Below are 27,173 nucleotides of genomic sequence, written 5' to 3'. Positions count from 1 at the left end.
CAAAAGTGGGATTCCATGCACTGGCCGGCATACCGGGTTGCATTGGTGCCATCGACTGCACCCATGTGGAATTGGTTGTCCCACATGCCATGGAGGCCCAGTACCACAACCGGAAACAATATCATTCTCTTAATGTACAGATGGTGTGTGACTCCAAAAGGATCTTTACACATTGTTGTGCCCGATTTCCTGGATCAACCCATGATTCTATGGTCTTGAGGAACTCTACAATACCACGCTACATGGAGCGACACGCAGGGAACAGATCCTGGCTACTCGGTGAGTCTCATTTCATGCATGATAATGTGGGGTATGTGATGCGGCAATGACCTGGCAGGAAGGGGGGGGGGGATGCGTACGTAGCAATGTCATTCCACAAACATCCTTTATTGTCCACATACAGGTGATGCCGGGTATCCACTGAAGAGATGGCTCCTTACACCACTCCAGAACCCACAGAACCAGCATGAGGAGGACTACAACCATGCCCACTCACGTACCCGTGTAGTCATAGAACAGGCATTCGGCCTACTGAAGGCTCGTTTCCGCTGCCTCAGCAGGTCTGGCGGGGCACTCCTGTACCGCCATGAGAAGGTTGCAAAGATGGTCATGGCATGTGTCATGCTACACATGTGCGTACGTAGAAATGTGCCCATGCCCCCTGACGCAGAACTGCAAGCACCTGAAGATGGTCATGATGAGGGTGGGGATGTGGCAGCACCTCAAGGAGTCCGCGAGGCACAGGAGGCCCGTGAAATTCGTCAGAATATCATAGATTCATGCTTCTAGCACTCACGCCTGGTGGCTGATACATGGACACGGGACTTGTGGCACTGTGTGTGTCTGGAACATGCACAATGTGGACTGTACGCCAATAAAGGCCTCGTACACAAAGATCAATGTCCACACATCTCATTGGATGATTATGTAATGTTTATAGCATATGTGAAATTATATTACACACCCCATCGACCCGCCACCCAAGAAAGCCCAACACCCCCTCTCCACCCTCCTACCTCCCCCCCGAACACCAGTGTCCAAAGATGCTCATTGTCAGTGGGCAGACGCTATTGCAAGCCCCCTCTCCGGGTATCAGGGGCACCCCTGCCTGTGGAGCGCAGGTTCCTCCCAGATCTACGTTGGGGGCTGCCCTGGACGGAACTTGCAACGGATGATGTCTCTGCCTGCTCACGTCCATGCATGTCCCTAAGGGTTTGTGAGAGCTCAGTGAGCACACGGCGCACAGCGGCAAGTTCACCACATACGTCTTTGGACGTCGCATGCAGTTCCCCCCTCAGGCTCTCGGTGCTTCTCTCCATTTGTACCCTTAGTGTCTCTGTACTTCTCTCCATTTGTACCCTTAGTGTATCTGTACTTCTCTCCATTTGTGCCCTAAGGGTCTCAGTAGATGTTTCTATGACTGCCTTAGAACCCCCACATTCATCAGCATGCTCCTTGAGGAGCGTGGCCAGTTGCTGCTGTTGCACGATCACCTGGTCGAGGGACTGTTGCCTCTGCTGGGCCATGGCCATTTGCGGTGGTGTCACAGAGGGGCTGATCACCTCATGTTGCCTTGCCACAGGGCTTGTGGGGGATGGCCAGTCGTCGTCTTGTGGGTGCCCCTGCGTGGTATCCTCATGGTGTACGGGATGAAACAAACAGGGGGATCGAGACAGGTCATGGATGGGTCCTACATCGACAGCACCGTTTTCTGTGTCGGAGCATGCTGCCATTATTGCAGTGTCACCTATGGTGCTGCTGCCACCAGAAGCAGTGCCTTCTGTGGCATCCATTGGGGGGACCTGTGGTGCTGCTGTTGTGGGCATGCTGGCTGCTGGGGTGCCTGTTGAAGTCCCTTCCTGTGTGCTGCCACTTGATTTGTGCTGCTGCCGTGTCTTGATCCGTGCAGCTGAGGTGGAGGGTCTTTGGCCGTTGGTCTTGGCCCTCTTTGCAGGTGTGCTGGTAGGGGTGACCTGGAGCTCGTCGTTTGAATCGGACCCTGTGGTGGAGTAAAGGAGGGCGAGCGTTATTTATGGGTCTGTGGAAATTGGAATGGCAATGTATCACATGCATTGGGGTGGTACCTGAGGGTGATTTGGGTCAGGGCCTTGGAGGTGGTTTCATTTTTGTGTGGATTGAGGATGCAGTTGTTTTGCAGCCTGCAGTTAGGGTGTGCATGCTGCACGTGTAGAGGGTGTTTTTAGGATTTTTGATTATTTATGTATTTAATGTGACTTTTAAAGTGCGCTATCAGGCCAATGTATGTGGACGTTCTCCTGGACATGTGTTTCTGTTGCACTATGTGGACACATGGTACTTCACATGATTGGACATTGTGGATTTAGCATTGTTTTATTTGGCCCACCTACCTGATTCTTCGGATGTCTGCACTCCTTTCTCCATCCCTCCGACTCCCTCTATACTCTCCATTCCAATGGTGGAGGCACAGATTTCTTCCCAGGGGGTCAACTTGATGGGTGATTCCGATCCTCCCCCGGTAGCTGTGGCAATGTTACGGTTGGCTGATAGTATGCTCCGTACGCGTATCCGCAAGTCGTCCCATCGCTTTCTGCATTGCTGTGGGTTGCGGGGTGCGGTCCCCACCGCACTTACCCGCTGTGCCACCAGGGCCCATATGGCCTTCTTGTTCGCAAGTGCCGTCCTGGTCATTTGCGTCGAGAAGACGACGGCAGCATTCTCCTGGAGGGTCTCTGTGAGCACGGTGAGTTCCTCATGGGAGAAGTGGACCTGCCGCTTGCGGTCGCACGCCTTTTTAGCAACTTTTCCCATTTTGATTGTTTTAACTAGGGTGGCTAACGGGTTGGGATGTGTCTCAGGGTCGGATTTGTAATGGTTGTGTTGGGATTCTGATTTTGTAGGTGTACGGCGTGCTGTTTCCCGTTCCGGCCCCATGTTTTTACTTCCGTTTCCGTATATTTACGGTCACCGTATTTTGCGATTACCGCTCATTACGGTGACCGCTATGATGGGTGGCGGAATTGCACCTAGGGCGCCGTACGACGGCGGTGAGGGGCGTTTTGGGGACATTTCCGCCATCGCGGACTTTGCACTTCCGCCATGGCGTAATGCTCGTGCCCGATGGGTCAGAATTAGCCGCACTTTACTCCATCGTGCAATGGCGGAAACGCTATTTACGCTATGGCGGTCAGGTCAGTTACTTTCCGCCAGGGTCGTAATGAGGGCCATTGAGTTTACAACATGTTAATGTTAAAGGATATTTGTAACGTGCACTATCACCGCCGGAGTGGTCCCCTGGCGCTCTGGCGGCTCTGAAAAAAAAGGGAGGGGGGGGGTGAGTTAGTGGGAATGAGCTAGAAAAAGTGCAAGATAGCAGTGATGTGCTGTTGGCAGCCTCAGCCCGGTGGCTCCGTCGGCTGAGCTTGGGGTGTTTTAATGGTCGGTAGTCATTGTGTGCTGTTGTGGAAGTCTATGTGTGGTTTGTTTTGTTGTTACAGTGTAGTGAAGTTTGTGCGGCTTGCTCCGTTTAAGGCTTGTGGTTGTGTTTGGTTTGAGTTTGAGAGGTGTATAGAGGAGTGAAATTGTTAGTGGGTTGGTTATGGATTCATGATCGCACGCTTGGTCCAGGCTTTGTATGAGAGTCGTATAACGATCATTGAATTATATGTCTGTCTAGATGCGACGCAGGCTAGGTTGAGGAGTCCATCTAAGTGCGGCATATGCGAACATTTACAATTCTATCTAGATGTGGCGCATGCTAAGGTAAGGAATTCCCTCTAAGTGTGCACTTGCTAACAAACACACTTCTGTCTAGATGCGACGCAGGCTAGGTTGAGGAGTACATCTAAGTGTGGCATATGCTAACATTCACAATTCTATCCAGATGTGACACATGCCAATGATAATTACACCTGTTTAAAGTGACATAGGCTAATCTTGACCGTTCTTTCTATAGGTTAACAATGGCTTTGCGGACCTACCAATGATATATAATGCGCTATACAAATGGCAAGTACCATAACATAACAGTATGTTAGTGCGTAGTGCAGTGCAACATTTATAGTCCAGCCAAGAATGTTTTTCAGTTGGTGGTCACTAATCACTTTAGTATGCATGTTGTAATTCTATGTCAGTCAACATCATGGAGAGGAAATGTAGAGTGGCAAGGGCTTTCTGGAGTAGAGTGATTGCTCTACCCCCCACCCTTGCCACACTTAGAGTTTTGTTGGTGTCTGTTGGCTTCCTTTGCTTCACCTGTGGACACATCTTGGGGCTGCCTCTGTTGGACCCGCCCTTTGCCTTGGGGCCCTTAGCCACAGGGCTGCCCAGGTTTGGCTCAGAAAAGGGAGGAGCTGGCCAATCAGGGCAAGGCGGGATTAGGGGAAGAGGCACAGAGCAATCGGGCACAGAGCAATCAGGGCAATTGAGGCACAGACAGGTGGGACTAGGGGAAGAGAAGGCTCTGGTGCGGCCCGGAAGCCCGCGAGTGCTCCACAGGGCTTGCCAACACCATGATGGTTCTGAGGGGGCCTGGGGGTCAAGAGTGCGCCCGCTCACCTGATGCCAAGCTGGAAAATGGCACAGGGAGCAGGCGTGCAGCGGCATCCACTATAACCGAGTGGATGGGAGCTGGCCAGTCAGGGCAGGAGGGAGGCACAGAGAGGAGGGATTAGGGGAAGCGAAGGTGCTGGTGCGGCCCGGAAGCCCACGAGGGCTCCACAAGGCCTGCGACCGCCATAATGGTTCCGAGGGCACTGGGGGTCAAGAGTGTGCCCGCTCACCTGATGCCAAGCTGGAAAATGTGAAACAATTCCCCAACTACCCCCCCTCTCCCTCCTCCCTCACCCCAGGGCCTCCGTGCATCCTTCCTTTGACAATTTCGACTTGTGCAGACTCGGGATGTTCATTGCAAGTCCAGCAGTTTGAGGCGTTGGGCCCACCATTCCGCCCTATAATCGTCTTTAAGGAAGGCCAAAGTCTCTCCCCAGTCCTTTGTGAATTTATGCACATTACTGTTCATGGCATACGTGGCCCCTTCCATGGCTACTATTTCCCATAGTTTGCGTAGCCAGTCCTTGATTGTTGGTATATTCGGGCTCTTCCATCTTTGCGCGATTAGTGTAATTGCCACAAGGGTTAAAACCACCCTTGCCTTTTCTCAGGCCCTGGGTTCCCCCTCCATCTCCCCTCCCTTTAGGCCCAGTAGGATCTGTTCCGGGGTCTACTTCCCCCTTTCCCGTTTGCCTGTTCCTGTGCCTGCTGTATTTCGGACCAAAAGGGCTACATTTTTGGGCACCTCCACCAGATGTGCTCCGCTGTCCCCTCTTTCCCACACCCCTTCCAACACTTCCCTGATGTTCTTGGGCAAAATATGTGAAGGTGGGCTGGTGTGTAGGCCCACCCATAGATTCTTTTATACCAAGCCTCTTGTACCCGGGAGGCCTTTGCCAGCCTGGGGATCTTCCCCCATTCCTCCTTATCTATGTCCCTCCCCAGTATCTGTTTCCATCTGCACATGTACGCCCATTGCCGCCTAGGGATGGCGTTGTCTAGCATCTTGTATAGGTTGGAGATCAGGTCCCTAGACCCATCATTTGACATTAGAAATTTCTCAAAAGGCGTTACCCTCCCTGTTGGCCGCCTCTTTGTTCACGGGCTACAGCAGCCAGTGGCGTAATTGGGCCATTCTAAGCCTCTCCCCTTCCCCGACTCTGAATTCCCTTTTGCAGTCTGTAAAGGCCAGAATTTCCCCGCCTTGGAACATGTCCCGCATCATCCTGCAGCCCCTCTCCTGCCATTCTCTGAAAGTTCCCTTCTCTGTCCCAGGCGTGAAGTCTCCATTGTTGAGAATGGGCGTGAAGGGGGACGAGAAGGTTGTAATACCCTGAGTTTTTGCTAGTCTGTCCCAATTGTCTGCCAGCTTCGTAATGGTGCTTTCGTACATGTGTTTAGGTCTATGCTGTTTCGCCAGCCAGAGTACCTCCCTCAGGTTATGTTTTGTCACTGCCCTGTCCATCCCGACCCACTGCTTTCCCTCCCCCTCATGGAGCCATTCCTTGTTCTGGGTTGCTTCATAGTACAGCCAGAAGTTAGGGAGGGCCAACGCCCCCTCCCTCCTGGAAGCCATAAGCAAGTGCCTATTGATCCTGGCCCTCTTTCCATAAACTAATTTGTCATGGATCGTAGCTTCCTGAAGAATCTTGCCGTGACTGCCTGTGGGATTGCCTGAAATAAATATAGCATACGTGGTAGCGTCAGCATCTTTACTGCGGCCAATCTCCCCATCCATGACATTCGCAGGTTCCTTATTTGTGGAGATCTTTCCTTACTCCCTTCAGTGGGGGGGGAGGAGGGTCATTTGCTGCATACCACCCTGCGAGTGTTAAGGTGAGCTGCACTCCCAGGTATCCAATTCCCCCCGGGCTCCATACAAACGGGGTTTCTGCTTTCAGCCTATTATGGTCTTCCAGCCATAGAGTCAGATTCATCAGCTCTGATTTGCCAATGTTTATACGCAGGCCTACACCTCCCCAAATACCTCCAGCAAGTCCCTACTTGCCCTGATGGATTCTAGGGGTCTGGTCAGGGAGAACAGCATGTCATCGGTGAATGAGGCCACTTTATGCTGTTTCCCTCCAAAGGGGATACCTTGGATGTCGTCTGTCTCCCGTATTGCTTGCAATAGGGGTTCTAGATAAATTGTGTACAGCAACGGGGAGAGAGGTCATCCTTGTTTTGCTCCCCTGCCCAGTTTGAATGGGCGTGACATAACCCTGTTCACTGTCACTCGTGTCAGTGGACCCTGGTAATTGGCCTGTACCATTTTTAGAAAGTTGCCACCCAGGCCTATCTTCCCCATGGCCCAGAACAGAAAGGACCACACCACGCGGTCAAACGCTTTTTCAGCATCTAGTGACAAGAGAACAGCGAGAGCGTTTGTTCTCTGCGCTTTTTCCAACAGGTGGGCAACACTCCGTATGTTGTCCGCCGTTTGTCTGCCTCTTATAAAGCCTGCCTGGTCCTGGTGAATCATTCCGGGTAGTAGCCCTAGTAGCCCCTCCAGTCTGTTCGCCAGGACCTTAGTATAGATTTTTGCATCCACATTAATTAATATGATTGGCCTGTATGACGTGCGTTCCATAGGGTCCTTATAGGGTTTCAGGATTAGTCATTTTCGCCTCTTCCATGGAGGGGGCTATACGGCCCGTGTCTCAGCAAACCGGCCCTTGTCCCAACTCCCCGCCGTCCCGGGCCGGCTTCGCTTCTTCCCCCGCTGCCTCCGGTGAGAGCCCTCCTCACCTCCGCTCACTCTTCTGCTTCTTCGGAGGTGGTCCCTCCCGGGCTGGTTCTTCTCCTCCTCGCTAGCCACCCCGTCCTCTGGGCCTCTTTCTTTATTGTTGGGCTACTTCCCTCACGGGGGTCGCAAGCCAGTGGGGTGCCTCCCATCTCGGTGGCCCTGTTGGGGTGTTACTGTTTCTTCCCTGTTCGTGGTGCTTGTTTTCCCCCTGGGCTCCGCCGTTCTTTTCCGGGCCTGAGGCTGGCCATGCTTCTTCCCACCTTTCCGGGTCTCGGGCTGGTCCCACTCCTTCTCCCAACGTCACTGGTGTGTGCCCTCTGCACTCTGTTTGAACTCTTGCTTCTTTGGAGATGGCTGCTAGTGTTTTATCTACTCTGCGGCTCCTGTGCAGCTAACACAGGGTGGTGGATCCGCTTCTAACTGCTGAGGGGCTCAGGTCTATCTCGTGTCGGCAGCCATCTTGAACCGTGCCCACAATTTCTAAACAGGAATGGTATGGAGAAATGGAAAAAGATGACAAAAATGCAGATTATTATTCAAGTTTTGTTGGAAGGGAAACCGAATAAAGCCACTGTGAGAGAAGCAGGTGTTGACGGATTATGGAACTTGAGGAATGAACTCCATGTATGTGATGGTATTCTCAAGAGGGGAGACAAACCGGTACCTCTGGAGGGATTAAAGGAGAAGATAATATGCCTTGGCCATGAAAATCATCAAGGAATTGTGAAGACAAAGCCTGTTGTAAGGAACAGTTAATGGTGGCCAGCATGCGATGCCCAAATCGAGAAGATGGTTAGGGATTGTATCCTTTGTACTAATAGTGACATGGTGTGTGTGATTGAGAAATGTCCCATGGCCTAACTGACATACCGGGAAGACCATGGGAGAAAGTGGTGACCGATGTACTTGGGCCAATATGAAGTCATGGATGTCAGATGTACTGCATAGTGGTTGTGGATGTTTTGACAAGGTGGACGGAGGCAGTGAGGACACCTCATGCCACCACAAAAAGTATAACTGAATTTTTGGAAGAACTATGCACGCGTGAGGGTTACCTGGGTTTGGTCCTTACTGATAATGGTTCATAATTTACATAAAAAGAAAAGGAAAAGTACTTCAAAAGAAGGGCCATTGTCCATAAAATGAGTGCCATATATCACTCACAAACTAATGGAATCGTGCAAAGGTATAACAGGATAATCAAGGAAGCCATCAGTTGGGCATGGTTCAATGGAAAGAAGTGGAAGGAGGTAGTAAAGAGAAGGATTGTTGCCCAAAGATTTACCTCACACTGTACCTGGGAATTTCTCTGTTCGAACACAATAGGGAAATAAAGGGTACAACAAGGCTCTTTCCCTGTTGGATGATTGATGTGTCAGGCATGGAGGTGAGGTTGGTTGGTGTGGAAGAGAGAATGAGAGAGGGTCAGAAGAACAAGGCTGTCCAATAGGAGACGCAGTGTTCCCCATGTGGGGGGCTGGGTCAGGATGAAGTTACCCTTTGTGTTGCGTGGTGATGGATGGTAGTCTATGCCTATTGAGATGGTTGAGGTGTTCAAGCACACATTGAGGACGAAAGATGTCAGGGTGTGGAAATCAGGGTGTGGAATATGGAAAGGGTGATGGTGGTGGAGTCAAGAAAGGTTGAAGAGATGGGGAGAAGGAATGTTGATGTGGGCGGGTAAAGAAATACTGAGAGAAGTGGAAAGTTTTCCTTGTCAGATACATCAGATATATCGCCGTCCACATCAAGATGGGGAAGGATTTATCGGAGACCACGTTACCTGGACGACTATACCGATTAGTGGAAATACCAGCATCTCTGTGAAAGACAGAGGATGTGTAGTAGTGGGATTGCATCGTATCATGGATGACGCAATGCAGAGTGTCGAGCCCACAGAACGGTCACGAGAGGAGGACTGTTGGAGCCGCTAGGCGAGCTGGGCTTGCAGTATGCATATTCCATGCTTACTTAGCATTTGTATGTATAAAGTAAAGAAGTTACCCAATTCCACTGGCTCCCCGCCGTGACATTTACTTCACAGCTTCACCATTAGAAGAGTTCTTATGAGGGTGCAAGACCAGAATAGTCTCCTCTTCAGGAATTATTTCAGTTCCAGCATGAGATGGCGGTGCTCTGGTTTCACTGCGCATGTCAGGAACCAGGAAGCTCCCGGATTCCTGTCTAGATGGAGCACAGGAGCCAGAAGCCTGCATGGTGAACAGTCCCTCAGGGTGATGGTTTCAGGAAGCAGGAAAGAAATCTAATCTTTCATTTAAGTGTGTGCGCGCAATGGTGTTGCATGTTTATTATATATGTATGTGTGCGTGCATGCAAGGGTGTGTATTTGGTAATGTGTGTGAATTATTATGTGTGGGTGGCTGGGAGCACGTGTGAATGAGCAAGTGTATGGTGTATAGGCACGTGTGTGAATGAGTCAGTGAATGTGGTTCGTTTGCGTTTGTGTTGGTACAAGAAAATCATTTTGGCAGATGAGGCTGGGGGGTAGGGGGGGTGGAGTGAGCTACTACAGTATTTTTAATGGGCAGCAGCCATGATAAAGCAAGCATGATTTGGGTTAAGTGGCTGGGATTTTGGTGCAACCAATCTAGCCATTTCTTACTGAGGAATTGCGTTTTTTTACTGGGCACGAAGGGTAAAGGAAACATGGGTGCAGTTTTGTGTCTAGAGTGGCCCAATTTGGTGCAGTCAATTTGGACATGTTTTTCTACTTTGCCATGGCATTTTTAATGGTAAAGCCAACAGGATTATGTTCTTACATATACTGGCAGAGCCAGCATGTACATGTTTCCTTATAGCATTACTGGATATTATGCGCAAAACAAACAGTAGTATGTTCTTATATTTGAATACTCGCATATACTGGTGCAGCCATCATAGAAATATATGGGCAGAGCCAATTGGAAAAAAATATTTACTGGCATATATTGTGGGCAAAGACATCATGAAAATGTTTTGGGAAATGCTGATGTGCACTCTTGGTGACTTATCTATTGTATTGGAGCTACCCTACAAAGCAATTGCAGACGGTCTAGCTTTTTACCCAATTTTTCAAATAAAGTGTGATGCATAATGCAGCACTGCAACCCAATATTCAAAACTGTATCTCTGGGGGGGAGCCCCTCCTACCCATCCGGGATCCCCCTCCCCCCACCCTGAACCCATTTTGGTTATTTCAGGCTCTGTCATATTTGTGGGAAATGATTATGCCGTCCAATTCAAAAGCAAATACATTTTTTTTAAAAATTCACCATCAGCCAATGGATAAGTGAATGTATACATCGAAGGCTGGAGCACAGGCAAGGGGCACTGGAGTCTGGAGGTCTTCTTGTTTTGGTGGCATTTTTGAGCAAGCCAACTAGATGAATGTTATTACTTGGAGGAGGCTTGGGGGGGGGTAGCACAATGGTGCAGGCAGACTAGACTTTATTTCTGTGGCATGGATTTTTTACTCACATAAAGGTGCAAGGCCAATATGATCTGTGTTATTAAGTGAGGAGGGTAGGTGCACTTGTGCCGCCAGCATCCTTACTGTAGCATTGCATGTTTTACTTGCATTGAGAGCAAAGTCAACATGAAGAGTATTCTTACATGGTGATGTGAGCACTGGGCAAGCGTTTGAGCAGCCCTCAATAATGGCAGAAGATGTTTACAGGCATTAAGGAAGAACATGTTCCAACATGTGGATACTGGCAGAGCCAGCATGAACAAGTTTCCTTGTAGCATTACTATGCTTATTACTGGACACGTACAAAGTTTGCTGGCACATTTGGGTAGCAGATGCCAGGCACAGTCCCTTGTTTCTACGCTACGTGTTTGTTTAAAACCCATACTTACATCTTTTCCCTAGTGCAGTGTGCAGTATGCCCCTGCAGCAGCATGATCATCATGCGCATGGCACATGGCTGGTGGTCCAGGCCATTCCGGAGAGGGCTTTGTTGCCCAGCTGGGGGGAGGGGGGCGGACCCTCGCCTAGCTAGACTCACATGGGGGTCCTGCGAGGATGGTACCTGGTGCTGAAAATGGGGCCCACTGTTGCAAATGGGTCTTTGATTCGGGAATGCTCAACAGTCTTTCCAGAGGAGATCACAGCACTTGCACTATTTCCAACCACAGACAAAGGACAATTGCAAGGATTGCAACTGCTGGGAGCGATGTAGCTCCTGCTTGCAGCCTAGAATATTCTCGTTAGCATGAGGGCCCACAGCTAACTTGAGGTCACTTTGACTCCTCTCCAGGCCAAATTAGGCCTAAAACCTACCTATGCCACGTTACACACATTCCAATTCAAACAGAGCTAAATGAATATTAGGAAAGATTTACATGATATTTAAAGCACAATGGGGCCTATATATACTTGACAAAAAGTTAAACTTTGCACATCATGTGGAAGTTACATTTGGGGCACACTATGTACTAGTTTCTTGTTCGCCAGAGTTTGCCCTGGTTTACTCGGCAATGCCTTAAAAAATGAGCTGCTCAACAAATTGTAATTTAATTCCCTGTAGCTTGGGTACGTTCAGGGTATAATGAACTGGCAGCAGTTCCAGAGTAGGGTTAGAAGGGACGCTTTCATCCCCTGCGTTCTCTTGTGGACACAAGCTCATAAAATCCTAGGCGGTAATTTGCCAAAGCGCTTTCAAGCAAACACTACCCTGTGCTTATGGTTCGCTACTCAAAGCGAATGAAAAGGTACAGCATTGTATGGCAGAGTAGGGTGCCATTTCTTTACTCAAAACACTCGCTGCTCCGGGATCCATACCCCCTTTCGCTAGGGTATGTTTAATTATGTACTTTACATTTTTGGCATACTCCCTATGTCAGTATACCGAGTCTAAAATCCAGTCTTTAAAATTGAGGATAGATATAATAAAGCAAGGGTATTTTTGTAGCAATGGCCATTTCTCTTATTTCAATCAAAATGGCCTAATGAGCGATTGTTCAGGGTTCAAAATTCGTTCTGATCTTTGCGCTATTCAGCGCCTGCATCTGGCTTAGCTTGACAGGAACAGGAACCAGGAGCTACATTTAGCTCCCCAGGCCAACTGGTGCTTTACAAATATGCCCATGTGACATTAACTGTGTATAAAGAATTGAGAGACATCCAGAAGAGATTTAAAGCATAATGGAGCATATATAACGGACAAAAGGTTGAAGCTTGCATCTTGTGTGGAAGTTAGATTTGCGGTGCACCTTGTACTTGTTTATTGCTTCCCAGTGGTATCTACTGACTACCGGGTGATGCACAATACCCAGGACCTGGTTTTGTTGCCTGCTCATCAATTCTTAAATTTTGAACCCTGTTTAACGGAGCAGATCTTTACCCACATTTCTTGGGAGTGTCAGCCAATTTAATTTCATGTTCATCTAATAAAAGTGACGTTGACTGGGAAATGTGCAGAATTTTTCTAAAAAAGTCGTTTTCTACTACTTCCAGGGCATCAGTTCACGTCCAACCTCCCCATTATGCCTGCGCCATGATTAACCATACACATAACCTTGCTTTTATATATCCTCTGAATCCGATTGACAGGATAATATTTTATGGTACCAGAACGTATAACTCCTCCCACTGCCTGTATAATTTTGAACTGAATATTGGGTTTTCAAGACAAGAACATCTGGCTAATCATAGGGGTTATATATACTTTAGTAGCGGTTTGCCTCCAGACAATTTTGATGCTCACCAATGGTCTTACAGCCAAGTGCATAACATTCGAGGTTACAGTATTCAGGGTCAGTCGCTGGTTATTCATAAAAGGTGTTTAACACTCCACTAGTTTCAATGCCAGAGAAGACTGATTCATGAATACGGCATCATCAGCCTGCCACTAGGGCCCGCTTGAGAAGCTCCCAAGTCCATCAAGCCATCACATCTAGCACTGTCCAGTCTAGATTTTTCCTTCACTGTAAAGCTGTGCTTTAAACCTAGCTGGAAATCATAGAAATGTTCTCTCACAATGGCTGATAAAAACGCATCCATACACACTACCTCAACCACTTTTCCCTTCCCCTCATCCTGAGTTTTTTTCCCACACGTGATTGTGCCATTCATTATCTAAACCCCATTTCCCACCATCTCACTCCCCAAGTCCTCTTCTTTCCCATCTACAGATTAGGTCCAGTGACAATACAGCTATCATAGCAATTGGCCTGGGCTCAAAATGTGCATTTGTCACTAGCCATTACAGGGTTCGAAAATGAGGGGAGATGGGACCTATTTAGCTCCTGCTTGTAGCCTAGAAGTGCCGTTTAGCTTGACACCATCAGCTACTTTTGGCTCCCCAGGCCAATGGATGCTGAACAAAAACGCCTATGGCAATCAAACATTAGGACACAATCGATATGACATTTAAAGCAAAAGGGGTAAAAAAATTGACAAAGTAATTTCCTCTACTGTGGCAGCTCGATTTACGGAATGTTATGTACTACCCCAGTGGTAGCTCCTGATGACTGATTAATGCTGGATACACAGGAGCTGCTTATCACATCTCAATTCCTATCAATGCCCTGCTAACGGTAATGGTAATGGACTCTTGGCGAGTAAGAAATGGTGTGCTTTATGTATGTGAATAAAACATTTTGAGTGACTTGATTGCTGGTACAAGCTTGCAAGGAGCAGTGCACATACTACACAGCATAAGATATTGGAGTAAGGGGTGCAGCCTAGTGCCAAATCCAGAGACATCCAAGTGATCTTTGCCTCAAGTGAGATCAGGAAGGGAGCGCGAGACTTGTCTGTGGCTGTCTTGCGTACTTTTAATGTGTGCCATGCATTTTTATGCCTTCTATGCCTCTGAAGCTGGCCATGCTTCGTTATGCAAACTCTCCCATACGTCTTAACCTACCTCTTTATTTGCATTGTGTCTTAGTCTTCGATGCACCATTTTCCGTTGTATGCTTCCTATTCCTGTTAATGCGCTTGCTATGCCCTCCAAGCTTCCACACCTTTCTATGCACCGCCTATGCCTTGATTACCCTTTCGATGTCTTCAATCCCAGGGGAGTATAGCATAGGTTATGGCTTGGGGTGCTTTTTAGGCCTCTTGGTGCACATTGTATGTATGCCTTTTATACAGCTCATAATAATTACCTTTCTTTGCTTTCCACGAATTTAAAAGCAACGTTATGCATACCTTGCTTTTTAGCATACCTTTATGCCTTCGATACTTGGTAATGCACCGTTTATTAAAGATTGTTGCCGTTGAATGCCCCCTCTGCCTGTTTATGCATTCTTCTGTCTGTGTGCGTTATATGCAGCTATTAGCACTATGCATACTGAGATTTGTAGTTTATCCTTCCCCTTCTTTGCATGGCCATACAAGCCCACGGATGCCAAATGCGGCTGGCTAAAAGGGAAGGGCTGGCCTAATTGGTAACTTGGTCACTCAAAAAGTAGGTATGGGCAGGGGGTGCTCCCCTCAAAGTCCAAGTCAAGATTCAAGTAATATTTTTTTGCAAACCATTGTACTCTACACATTACGCTCAATTAGGTTGGTTTAAAAGCCAATATCCATAATTGTCACAATAAATAACTAATAAAAGGACGGGTCTGGAATCCAGGCGTCCCGGACACAGAGTCGTCGGTCACTCTACTAACGTTTTACATCTGAACGTTGAAAGACACATTTAAGCAGACCTCCACAAACAGGAATAATTAGAAGGAGTGAATATCATCATGTAACGCGGGTCTCAAGATGTCCCATATCAAGAGTGACTAGCCCATCCATGCACGGTTTAATGTTTAGCATTCTGGTGCATTTCATTTTATCTTTCCATTTTATAAATACACTACAAAAAGTCCCAGAATGCTCACAGAAAAACAGCATTGGATGAACCCCACTCGCCGGACACGGAAACTGCGAACATTGGCCGGGAATGTGACATGTTCGCATTCTTGCAAACGCGACTCACCCGGGGGTACAAAGAGGGTAGCCTTGAGCTTGCCCTCCCGCACCGGGATCCTCCGCACCCCTTCTCCCATGAAGGCCCGCTCGTTGGTAGCCTTGGCCAGGGGCTGCCCAGGGGGTCCATGGGCATCGTGCACCTCCAGGTCCAGGTACAGCGGGCTGCAGACGTCCCTCTTCACCAGCCGCCTGAAAGGGGTCTCGGGTAGCAGCGACCACACCAGTCCCATGGGCTCGACCCCCGTGTAGCTGCCCCCCAGGGACGGGGAGCGGGTCAGGTCCAGCTCCCCGCTGCTCTCTGCGGTGTACTGAGCAGAGGATCGGAAAAGCACCCCGGTCTCATCAGTGAGAGAAGCCCGGAGCGTGACCGCCTGCAGCGGGGAGAGACCCCTGACAGAGATGCGGACAGGGTCATCAAACAGGCACTTAGGGGAGGGGGCGATGTCCAGGCTCACGGAGGCCATGTGGGCCCTACGGGCAGGGGCCAGAGCCCTCCTCAAGAAACGAGCCGCCCGTGGAGTGAACCGTGCGGCGGCGGCACGTCCCCTCAGCAGCAGCAGCATAACCATAAAGTGCGCAGCACCTCACCCCACCCCAGGAAAAGCAATGGCGGCCCGAGGGAAGGGATCAAGGGGCAGTTACGAGTGGAGCTGCTGCTGGGACATGACGGTCACCAGCTAGGCTCTCTGCCAGAACAGGCGTAAAGAAAGCACCCCCCCCCCCAATGGTGGCCGAGACCGTTGCTCGGTTTGTGCACAAACTGCAGTTTTTTTTGTTGAGAATATGCATGAACTCCTCTCTAAGTGTAAATAGGGCGTGTTGCTCGTTTTTGGATCATGCTTTTTTCTTTTTATAGATAAGGGTTACCTTATTTTTATCTAGAAAATCTGGGCCACCTCCAGTCTTCGGGTGAGAGAGCAAGTGATAGTAGCAGGACAGTCAAAGCACTTTAAAATGGGATTACACCTATTGTAGTATAAATGATGAGGCTCAGCCGGTTGGATTAAACAACTTTATTGCTGTGATTGCTTCAGCAGTTACAATTCAATATGGTTCTATAAATGTCCAGAAACCATGGAAATAAGTAATGTAAAGACAGGTAGGTAAACTAGTCCATTTAGTGTCCCTAGTCTCGCCCATGAGGGGGAGCACCGGGAGCACGACTTGCTCTGTAGCTTGGCGCCTTCAGAATGGGTCCTGGCACACACTGGCGGCTCTTGCCGGCTCTTTCCAACGCCTCCTTCCGTCTCTCCCTCTGTGATTTCTCTCGTGGTGATTTCTAGTTCTCGCTCTTGTGGCATGTCTGTGGGGGCTTTTATCAGGGGTGAATTCCTCTTGAGATATTTCTGCTTCGTGCTGCTTCTCCAACATTGCCACACGTTCCATGTGCATCCATCCTGTGTGCGAACGTGATTAGTCCCTCTATGGATAACTTATTTATATATCACTCCATCTCTTCATGCATGCTTTGCTGCTTTCCAACCTCCACACTACTTGTCATGTCTACTTCCTCATCTTCTCTTACTCTGGCCAATCATAGTGGTACCAGTGTGGATGCTGCTCTCCTCCCCCTCAGCATTCGCAGACAGCGACACTTGGGGGATGCCGTTTGTGGTTAATCTGTGGGCCACAAAAGCTTCCTTGACAGTTTTGAGGGGATCCATTCCTGAAGCGGTTGCTAACTGGATGGCTCCTTTGATAAACCTATTGACCCTCTCCACTAGTCCATTCGCTTGGGGATGGTACAGTGCGGCCTTCCTCTGTTTTATGTTGTATTTTTGCATGACTCCATTTCCAATGACACAAGCTGTACTCCATTGTCTGTGACTAACTCTTTGGAGAGACCTTCCGTCTGAAAAATGGACGTGAGGACTTCTATGACGGTGGCCGTGGTGATTTTGGGGACAAAGTCTGCTTCTACCCATTTTGACAGGTAGCATACCAGTCCTACTACGCCATACCGATGCTAGGGAGCCATTGCCTCCAATGGTCCTATGAAATCCAATCCCACCTTGTGCCACACTGCTTCTGGGATCTCCGTGGGAATCATCGGGGCTTGTCTGGTCTTCAAGCGTTTGTCACTGTTGTGACACTCAATCATGGGGCGTATTTCCTGGTCCATGGCAGGCCACCAGTATGCCTCTCTCACCCTTCGCCGTGTCATGGCGTTTAGTAAATTCCCTGAATGGGCCCTGCACAGGATGACTCTTCTCATTCCCACTGGCGGTATTACTTGATCTCCATTTAAGAGCAATCCTTCCACCTCTGAAATTTCTTCCGCCACTTTCCAATACGGCATCATGCCTTCCGGTATGGCCCTTTCTTCAGGCAATCCGTTCCTAAACCACTCTCTAAATCTCACCATGGTGGGGTCTTTACGGTGCTCCTCGTTCCAATGTCCTTCACTTAAACTCCACTAATTCTTGGCCCCTGAGGTCTTGGATTGACGCTACAATGCATTAATCTTGCAGGAACGTGGTGGCTTTTTCTTTGTTCCCAGGTAACCTTGACATGCAGTCTGCCTAGGCATTTCTCCACCCGGCTATTTGGGTGATTTCAAACGTGTATTCCTGAAGCTTTGTTACGATGCGTGCCACCTGGGGTGTGATGATTTTATCTCACCTGGACTGAGCATATGAATGTGGGGCTTATGGTCCACTTGACTTGACATTTGACTTGAGTAATTTCTTGTGTACGAAGTTCTTAATTTTACCTGACCCTTCCGAAAACAGTTTGGGAAAGTCTTCTCTGACTACCGGCACTCCTCCTGTATTGACAGTTAACACTGGATACTCGTGCTGGGATCTAATTTGAACTTGATCATCCCACCCTAGGACTGCTGGGTCTTCTTGTGTGAAGTATATTCTTGTGGTGGTTTCTCTCCCCTTGAACTCCACCTTTCCTTTGATAAACCTAATAGGTCTACTGACCCACCTCAAAATACTGTGGGTGTGTGGCGTGTGCTGAGAACTTCAACTGTTTCGGTGCCCATAATTTCTTTGTATGTGCATAGGGGTAATATGGTCAAGTCAGAGCTTGAGTCTGCCATGACTCTCGTTTCCATGCCATTGCCTCTGATTGCACAGTGGGGCTTCTCCCTCCTGGCTCGTGGGCTGTTTACCATTAGTACTGTGGGTCTCCCTTCTTCAGATGATGATTCTTCCTCCGCATTGTGTTCCGCGTTAATGTTCGTAACTTTTCTATTATGCCACTTGCATACCACTGAAAAGTGTCCTATTTTCTTGCACACTGAGCATTCTTTGTTTCTTGCTGGACCTTCTCTGTCGATGGCTATGTGTTTGGTGCTGGTGCACCTCTGACACTTCAACGGTTCCTTCTTCCCCCACTTCCCTTCTCTTGCGTCCGTCACTTGCTTCTCCTTCTTATACCTGAAGGTGATCGCTTGGATTTATGCCGGGCTGGAGCTTCCTGCATACTCTTTCCGTCGCCGTGCGGTTTCTTCAACTGCTCTCGCAATCTCTATGGCCTTCTCCAATTGTTTTTCTTTCTCCAAAATAAATTTGTCCTGCACTTTTCTGCTGTTGGTGTGGACTGTCAGCATGTTGAAGATTAATCCTTCTGCATTATTGCCAAAGTTGCACAGTGCAGCTAGTTCTCACAGCTTGGTCACGTAGTCGTCTACAGGTTCTGATGCTTCTGGTTTGCTATTGTAGAAACATATACTGTGCAGCACCGTATTCTCTTTGCTGGCAAAGCACTTAATTATTCTTCTGATGGCTTCTTTATATACGTCATTATTTTCATTGACAACCTGCTTCAGGCGTAAGGCCTGCAAACACTCTCTGACCTTCAACCCTCAGCGCGTTTAGTAACATAGCTCTGCACCTTGCTGCAGTGTACCCCGCAACTCCTAGTGCTTCCAGGCAATTATTTTTCCCTAAATGCGGAAATACCTAGCTTTCATGCGCAACTTCTTTTCCATGTGTGCAACTAAATTACAAAGTAAGCTACATTGTGAGCATGCGTAGTTGATGAGCTACCATCTCCAAAGAGTTTGGAATGGAATTTCTTCTTCCCAACCACTGCAATTCTTTACAAGTCAGTGTAAAAGGTGCATATTGAAACACTTTTTCCAAATATATAGGCTTAAAAAAAATATATATTTTATCTGGTTATAAGGAGAGCTATCAACCAGTCCAAGACTTCAAGATATGCCATAGTTCCTTACCGAAATTACTCATGTGCAGAGAATACAATGTATGCACAAAAAAGGTTTAGTTGTGGCTAATCATTTGTCGACACTGCTTATAGAATGCAGAAAGTGTGTTTGAAAAAATACTAATTTTTATTACAAAAAAGGAAATATCATTTATCACTGATGTGGCTGTCAAAATTCAGACAGGATAAGATTTTCACAAATTAAATAATGGCAACTAAAAGGAATGTGTCAGAAAACATTCAAATAGGAATTCATGTGCCACTTTAATGCAGTAATTCAAGGGGCAGGAAAACATGCCTCAAAATGTGTGCAGGGACGATAAATGCATTTGAATAAATGCACCACCGAATATGATAATCAGAATTCCTGGGCCTCTTCTTGCTATCCACATTACATGGTCCTGTGAGTTGTGACATTTGCTCAAAACCAGCCTTAGAGCTAAGAGGCATATACATGATCCATTGGTACTCCCTAAAAACAGGACAATCTGCCCAACAAAAACAGGAAACCATGAACATATAGGAACTTGCCCACTGCTTCTACAATAATACTACTGCCCAATTTCAAGAGGAATTGTAAGGGGAAAGAACATGAAATAGCCCTTCTGGCAGAGCTAATGACTTTCTTACTCTCTGAAAAATCATTTGATTCGGAGTATGGAGTAACATCATATCAGATCACTCCTTGTAACCATGACAATGGAAGTGATATGACAGGATACATAATACAGCTCACAGTTTTGCCCACCCTTTTTCACAACAGCCTAGACACAATTCCACCAGAGTCTTACTGAGGTTTCGTCTGGAGAAAAGTTCAAGAAAATCACATATAATTTGCCTTTTTTAGTCAATAGCACCAATGTTCATAGGTACAACAGATTGAGTGCTTTCTTCTTTAACTAGGGACCCTTCTTATGACATTTGCTGTTATCAGTTTGACAAGACACATGGGGATGCTAGAGGAAATAAACACAAACACATCATATTGAAAAGCCCTCAGCAGCTGAGCAGAGAAAGAAACCAAAGGCACAGTTTCCTAGACTGTTCCTAGTGTATCCTATCCTTCAGAAAACAAACACATTTCCTTCACTGTACTGCCCTGTCAAAACATCTGATTTGTTGTTTTTTTTACATTGCCGATATGTTTTTCACCTCAAAGGAGTGTTCTCCTGTGCACTTCCATCTGTAACCCACCCCGGCACCTGTGCTAGCCTCAAATACCAGTTGACAGGGCTCTGTAAAAAGGGAGGGATTGTAGCAGTAAAACACTTACTGGGATATTTTCATACCCACAATACTTTGTATTGCAAAACATATTTAAAACCTCACCATGATATTATGTGCAGTTTAAGAAAAGTGCACAATTACTACGGAGTGTATACAAGATTGTTTGCAACATATCCCACCTTTAAACTGTTGGGTAGGATTATAAAAATGCTCAGTGAAACTGTTTTTGCATAGCAGGGAGTTAGCATATAATTTGTTAAGGTCTATGCCCCATGTAACTTTGAAAACTTGGAAAGGTGACAGATTGTGTGAAAAGCATTCTAGTAATCACTATATACGTTGCACCAATACTATATATGAATAATAGCATAGTCCATACCCATACCCATTGCAGGCCAAGTAAGGAACAAGTTAATTACCTGTAATTGTTGTTCTCCAGCATGGGTCTGGCATGGATTCACATGCTCATGAATATTCCCCGTCGTCAGGCTGGGAATCCTCGGTAAAGAAAAAACCAGTATCAGTTTCGTTTCTGATCTGTCTTTCGTAGTAATAACCAATCACTGGTCTCTGCGTCATACTGACCACAGCCAATGACTGCCCTCTACCTAAGTACCGCCTCTGGCAGCCATCTTCAGATTTGGAGCACGTGAAGTGGCAGTATGACCAAGTGAAGAGCCGCAGAGGGGTAGGCGGGAGGGTTCGCATGTGAATCCATGCCAGACCCATGCTGGAGAACAACAGTTACAGGTAAGTAACTTGTTCCTTCTCCAGCATGGGGTCTGGCATGGATTCACATGCTCATGAATAAAGAATACATAGCAGTATACACATGCACAACCACGGGAGGTGGCAAAGGCTCAACATTAAGCATAGCATCAAACTCAACATTAAGCATCTTACCTCCTCACCAGGCTCACCTCAGGCGAACAGGTTGCGCAGCACTGCTTGGCCGACCCTGGACTCCTCCCTGGAATCCCGATCGACGCAGTAGAACTTCGTGAAGGTGTGCGTCGACCTCCACGTAGCAGCCCTGCATATGTCTAGCAGGGGCACACCAGAAAGGAACGCCGTGGTAGCTGCGATCGCTCTGGTGGAATGGGCTCTCGGACGGCCGGGCAAAGGTCGGTTTGCCAACCGATGACAGTAAATGATACAGCCGGAGAGCCATCTGGAAATGGAAGCCTTCGAGAGAGCCTTCCCCTGATTGACAGGTCCAAAGTTCACAAAGAGTTGTGACGTCTTCCGAAAACACTTCGTGCGGTCCACGTAGAACTTCAGCGCTCTAGCTACATCCAGCGAGTGCAAAGTCCTCTCAGCCGGCGACGAAGGCGACGGGAAGAATACAGGCAACACCAAGGGTTCGTTGAGATGGAAGTCCGACGGTACCTTGGGCATGAAGGAGGGGTGCGTCCTGAGCACTACCCTCGTGTCGTGGAAAGTCAAGTACGGGGCCTTGCAGGAAAGGGCCTGGATCTCTCCCACTCGTCGTGCGGAGGTGATGGCCACAAGAAAAGCAGTTTTCCACGATAGAAACTTCAACGGAGCCGAGTGCAGAGGCTCGAACGGAGGTCCCATGAGCTTGGTCAGCACCACGTTGAGCTCCCACGCCGGGGCCGGAGCCTTCACCGGCGGGAACGATCTGAACAGTCCCTTCATGAACTCTTTCACCAGGCGATGAGACCACAAGGACGTCCGCCCCGTGGTTCTGGTGTATCGGGAGATCGCAGCAAGATGAATCTTGACGGACGCGTGTGCCAGGCCAGCTTTGGCCAGCGTCAGCAGGTACGGCAGTACTTGGGGAGCCGTAATCCGTAGAGGGTTAATCTTCTGTGCGTGGCACCAGACAGAGAACCTCTTCCATTTGTGTCCGTAGCATTTAAGAGTCGAGGACGCCCTGGCCTTTGCAAGAACCTCTCTGCAGTCGGCCGGTATGTCGTATCCTCCAAACTCTAGCGCTGCAGGAGCCAGGCCTGCAGGTTCAGCGACTTCGGGTCGTGGTGGAGGATGGCGCCTCCTTCCCTGGAGAGTAGATCCGCGTCCGCCGGCAGCTTGATCGGCGGGGACGCTGACAAGTCCAGAAGGTCCGGGAACCATATCTGCCTCGGCCACGAAGGTGCGACGAGGATCATCCTGCACCGTGACCTCTTGAGCAGGTTGACTAGCCGGATTAGTAGAGGCAAGGGAGGGAACACGTAGAGGAACAGGCCCTCCCAGGGGAACGAGAAAGCATCGCCCATGCTCCTCGTCTGGGGAAACCTGCTGGCGAACCTCCGGCACTTGGTGTTCGTCGCCGTCGCGAACAGGTCGATCTGGGGTGTGCCCCACCGTTGGAAGAGTCGATCCACCAGATCCTGCCGTAGTTCCCACTCGTGGCACGAGCGCAGCTCCCTGCTGAGTGAGTCGGCGATGGTGTTTTTTATCCCTGCCAGATGAAACAGCACCAGAAAAATCCTTTGGGCGACGGCCCAATGCCACAGGTCCTGCGCCTCCTTGGACAGCGCTGGGGACCTGGTTCCGCCCTGTTTCCTGATGTAAAACATGGTGGTGGTGTTGTCGGTGAAGATCCTCACCACCTTGCCCTTGAGGGACGGAAGGAAGGACCTGAGGGCCCAAAACACTGCACGGAGCTCCAGGACGTTGATATGCAGGGACTTCTCCGTCGGGAGCCAGAGTCCCTTTGCGTGCAGATTTTCGGTGTGCGCTCCCCACCCTTCCAGGGAGGCATCCGTAGTCACAGTCTCCTGGTGGGCTGGGGTCTGGAAGTCCATGCCCGCCGTCAGATGCGTGCGGGTGCCCCACCACCGTATCGCTCGTCGGAAGTTCTCGTCGAGCTTGATCCTTTCCTCGAAGCTGCCCGTCGTCTGGATCCAGCGCGCATCCAGGAATTCTTGCAACGGGCGCATCCGGAGCCTGCACATGGGAATGAGGTAGATGCAGGAAGACATCATCCCGAGGAGGGACTTGATGGACCTCACTTTGGCTGCGTCGGCCACCAACATCCGTTGCACCTTGCCCACGATGGTCCTGGTCCTCTCCTCCGACGGGGAGGCCAGAAGGGACACTGTGTCGAGCCTCGCTCCCAGAAACAGTGCGACTTGCGCGGGCACCAGGTGGGATTTGGCGTAGTTCACGGAGAATCCCAGGTCCGTGAGGAGTTGGACGGTCCTTGCCGTGTGAACCACGGCGAGCTCTCTCGTCTTGGCGCGGATGGGCCAGTCGTCCAGGTAGGGGTAGACGTGGATCCCCTCGCGGTGCAGCTGCGCCGCCACCGGTGCGAGGCACTTGGTGAATACCCTGGGTGCCGACCGTAGTCCGAAGGGGAGGGCTCTGAACTGGTAATGACGCCCTTGGACCACGAACCTGAAGAATTTTCGGTGCCCCTTTAGGATGGGAATGTGGAAGTAGGCATCCTCCAAATCCAACGACGATAGGAAATCCCCTTCCTCCAGGAGAAGTTGAGGGACGTGAAGTTCTTTCCTGGCCACGGGGGGGACGCGCGGGCGCCGTCTTTGAAACTCGAGCGCGTGGCCCCGGGCCAGAGCGTCCAGCACCCAAAGGTCGGTGGAGATGGACTCCCACACGCTGACGAAGTCCGCCAGCCGGCCTCCCACCGGGGTGCTCCGGTGGGGGCCCGACCCCACAGCCGGTTCAATCCTGCTTGGACGCGGCCTTGCCGCCTTGACCTCCTGGGCGACGACGGCGGGGTCCGCTAGACTTGCCTCGTCCTCTGTAGGCCTCTTGCGACGACGAGCGGGCCGCTTGACGGTAGGAAGCGAAACCGCCGCCGGAACCTCTGGAGGCGCCCTTGCCTCCGCTGCTCCGAAAGGGCGTCCGACGTTGCTGCAGAACTCCGAGGGCCCGGGCCGTCTCAGTATCCGCCTTGATGGCCTGAAGGGAATCGTCCACTGTCTTCCCAAACAGGTTGTTCCCGTCGAAGGGCATGTCCAGGACTCTGGTCTGGACGTCCTGCCGGAAGTCCGTAGCTTTGAGCCATCCACGACGTCGAAGGCAAACGCCGTTGCCCAGCTGGCGGAACCCAGTGTCGGCGATGTCCGTCGCCACGGTGATGGCGTGGTCCGAGGCCACCTCACCTTCCTGCAGGATCTCCAGGGCCTCCGCCCTCTTGTCGTCCGGCAGAAAATCCAGCAGGGGAGCTATCTTGTACCAGAGCTCCCTGTCGTAGCGAGCCACGATAGCCAAGGCGTTGGCCGCTTTAATCGTCGTCGCTGCCGACGAGATGACTCTACGTCCCATAGCATCCAATTTCTTACCCTCGCCGTCCGGCGGGGAAGTCGATGTGGAGGCCGCACCCCCCCCCCGCTTTCTTCCTGGCTGCCGCGGAGACGACAGAATCCGGGGTAGGCTGTGCCCGGAGGCACAGGGGGGCCGTGTCCGGGACCCGGTACTTTTTCTCGTACCGGTCTCTTCTAGCTGGCGTCGTGGAAGGGTTCTTGAGGAGGGAAAGGCCCTCATCCCAAATGTCGTCCAACAGAGGCACTGCGAGGACCGTCTTCCTCTTGGCCTCGCGCCGCTGATAAAGGAAGCCTTTCTTTTTCTTCTCCTCAGGGCAGAGTTGGAAAAGCTCGGAAGCCCTGGAGATCATGGAGTGGAAAGATCCGATCTCGTCAGGCGGAGAAGCCCTGGCGGGAGGCGACGACGGAATATCCTCGTCGTATGCCTCGTCGTCCGTACCCGTCGCTGCCGTGTCAGTCCCCGTATCATCCCCTCGGGTGGACGGGGAGGAGGGCTGGACGGGGCGCGACGGTTGAAAAGGAGGTGGTGGATGGATCCTTCTTTTCTTGGTAGGGGGAACACCAGAAGGTCCCGGTTCTGGATCCCCCGACGGGAGAGGTTCCTCCGTCGGTAACGGTAGTCTCGTCCTTATCTCGGAGCATAAGGACTGTATGGCCAACAAAATGGCCGCCGAGTTGTCTTGCGGCGCTGGCAGAGGGGAATCCGACGGGCGAGCAGGGGCCCCGTCGGTATCCTCGACGATGTCGTCGTCACCTGCGTTGGGGTCCATTCCGACGGGCTGGCCTTCTTCCACGCCTAGGCCGTGGCTTAAGACCTCGATCAGCTCCTCTTCTGAGGTTGAGGCCGAATCTACGACGACGCCCTGCCCCCCCTTCTTCTTCCCCACGGAGGGTTTCACGGGGGTCCTATCGATGGGCACAAAAGAAGACTCCCTCCGAGGAGGCAGGGAGATTCTAGGCCCCGAGGTCGCCACCACTGGCGCAGCCTCCACAGGCTGAGCCAGGGCCGCCGCGACCGTTTCGATAGAGGGCTTGGTCGGATGGATCAAGGCCTTCACCACCTTAGGTGCGCTCACCGCCTTATCCTTGAGGGAGGGGGCACTGCCACGCTCCTCCTCTGCCTTAGAGCTCGACCGGGGCCTCTCCAGGAGTTTCGCCGGGTGCTCGGCCTTCCTCTTACCCGACCCAGAGCGTTGGCTCGTGGTTGATGGTGCCGGGGAGGGTGCGCCCTGCCTGGCACCCGTAGAGCCCGACCGTTCGGCGCTCCCGGTGCCAGCGGACTCGCGGTGCTTAGCCTTATGTTGGGCCCCCGTCGCCGGGGCGCCCTCAAAGGTCTTAGAAGACCGCTCGGATTTCTTCTTCTTCTCGCCAGACGGGCTCTTACCCTCCAGCCAGTTGGCGAGACGTTGATGGCGGTCCTTCATGGTCCGTTCCGACATGTTGCCGCAAAACGCACAGTCCTTCTCCACGTGCGTCTTGTCCTCATGAAGGCAGTAAAGGCAGAAAGAGTGTTCGTCCTCCTTAAAGACGTTCTGCAGCTGGCATCCAGGGCAGACCCTGAACAGCTTTCCGGGCGTCGAGCTTCCCTTCTCCTGGGCCATCTCCGAGACCGGGCCTGAGAAGCTTCTGGAGTCCTCCGAAGTGTAGCTCGACGAAATCTTCACCCTTGAGGGGCGCAGACGAATCCGACACGGGTCCCCGTGGATCGGATGTAGAATCGGTGGAGCTTGAGGCTCTTTTGACCAAAAGAATCGAGTTTTTGTGAAAAAACGCGAAAAAATAGCACTAACGCTCGAGAGCAATAGCACGAGGATCCCAACACACGAACGTGCGGTAAAAATCTGAAGATGGCTGCCAGAGGCGGTACTTAGGTAGAGGGCAGTCATTGGCTGTGGTCAGTATGACGCAGAGACCAGTGATTGGTTATTACTACGTAAGACAGATCAGAAACGAAACTGATACTGGTTTTTTCTTTACCGAGGATTCCCAGCCTGACGACGGGGAATATTCATGAGCATGTGAATCCATGCCAGATCCCATGCTGGAGAAATGATATTGCAAGCGCTCCGCTTATAAAGTAGACCAGACATTTGCCTCCAAAAATATCCTTAGATGGCAAATTAATATTTGAGTTTTAGAATGCATTAACTTGCAAGGGGGCCGCTTTAAAGTGTTTGTGACATATGTCCAAAGAATAGGAATCATGGGATGCGGTTACCCCGCATGTAGCCTCGTTTCTTGCACTCAGTATCTGATATTTGAGCTGACAGTTGGGCTACATAGTCTTGGTGGCACTTTTGCTAAGGAG

General features: G+C 50.1%; 1 protein-coding gene across 1 annotated transcript in view; it reads right to left on the bottom strand.

Annotated features, from left to right (window-relative positions):
* Nucleotides 1–15,908, bottom strand: part of LOC138527553 (acyl-coenzyme A thioesterase 1-like) — a 150,366-nt gene extending 134,458 nt beyond the window's left edge. The window contains exon 1 of the mRNA XM_069638808.1: nt 15,211–15,908. Within this exon, the coding sequence (XP_069494909.1) occupies nt 15,211–15,772 (562 nt within the window). The 5' untranslated portion in view covers nt 15,773–15,908. The remainder of the gene's footprint in view (nt 1–15,210) is intronic.
* Nucleotides 15,909–27,173: the final 11,265 nt, after the last annotated feature.

Source organism: Ambystoma mexicanum, chromosome 14, assembly GCF_040938575.1.
Source record: "Ambystoma mexicanum isolate Mex_15411 chromosome 14, UKY_AmexF1_1, whole genome shotgun sequence".
NCBI lineage: Eukaryota > Metazoa > Chordata > Amphibia > Caudata > Ambystomatidae > Ambystoma > Ambystoma mexicanum.
Note: the sequence above shows the minus strand (reverse complement) of the source record. Positions and strands in the feature narration are given on the sequence as shown.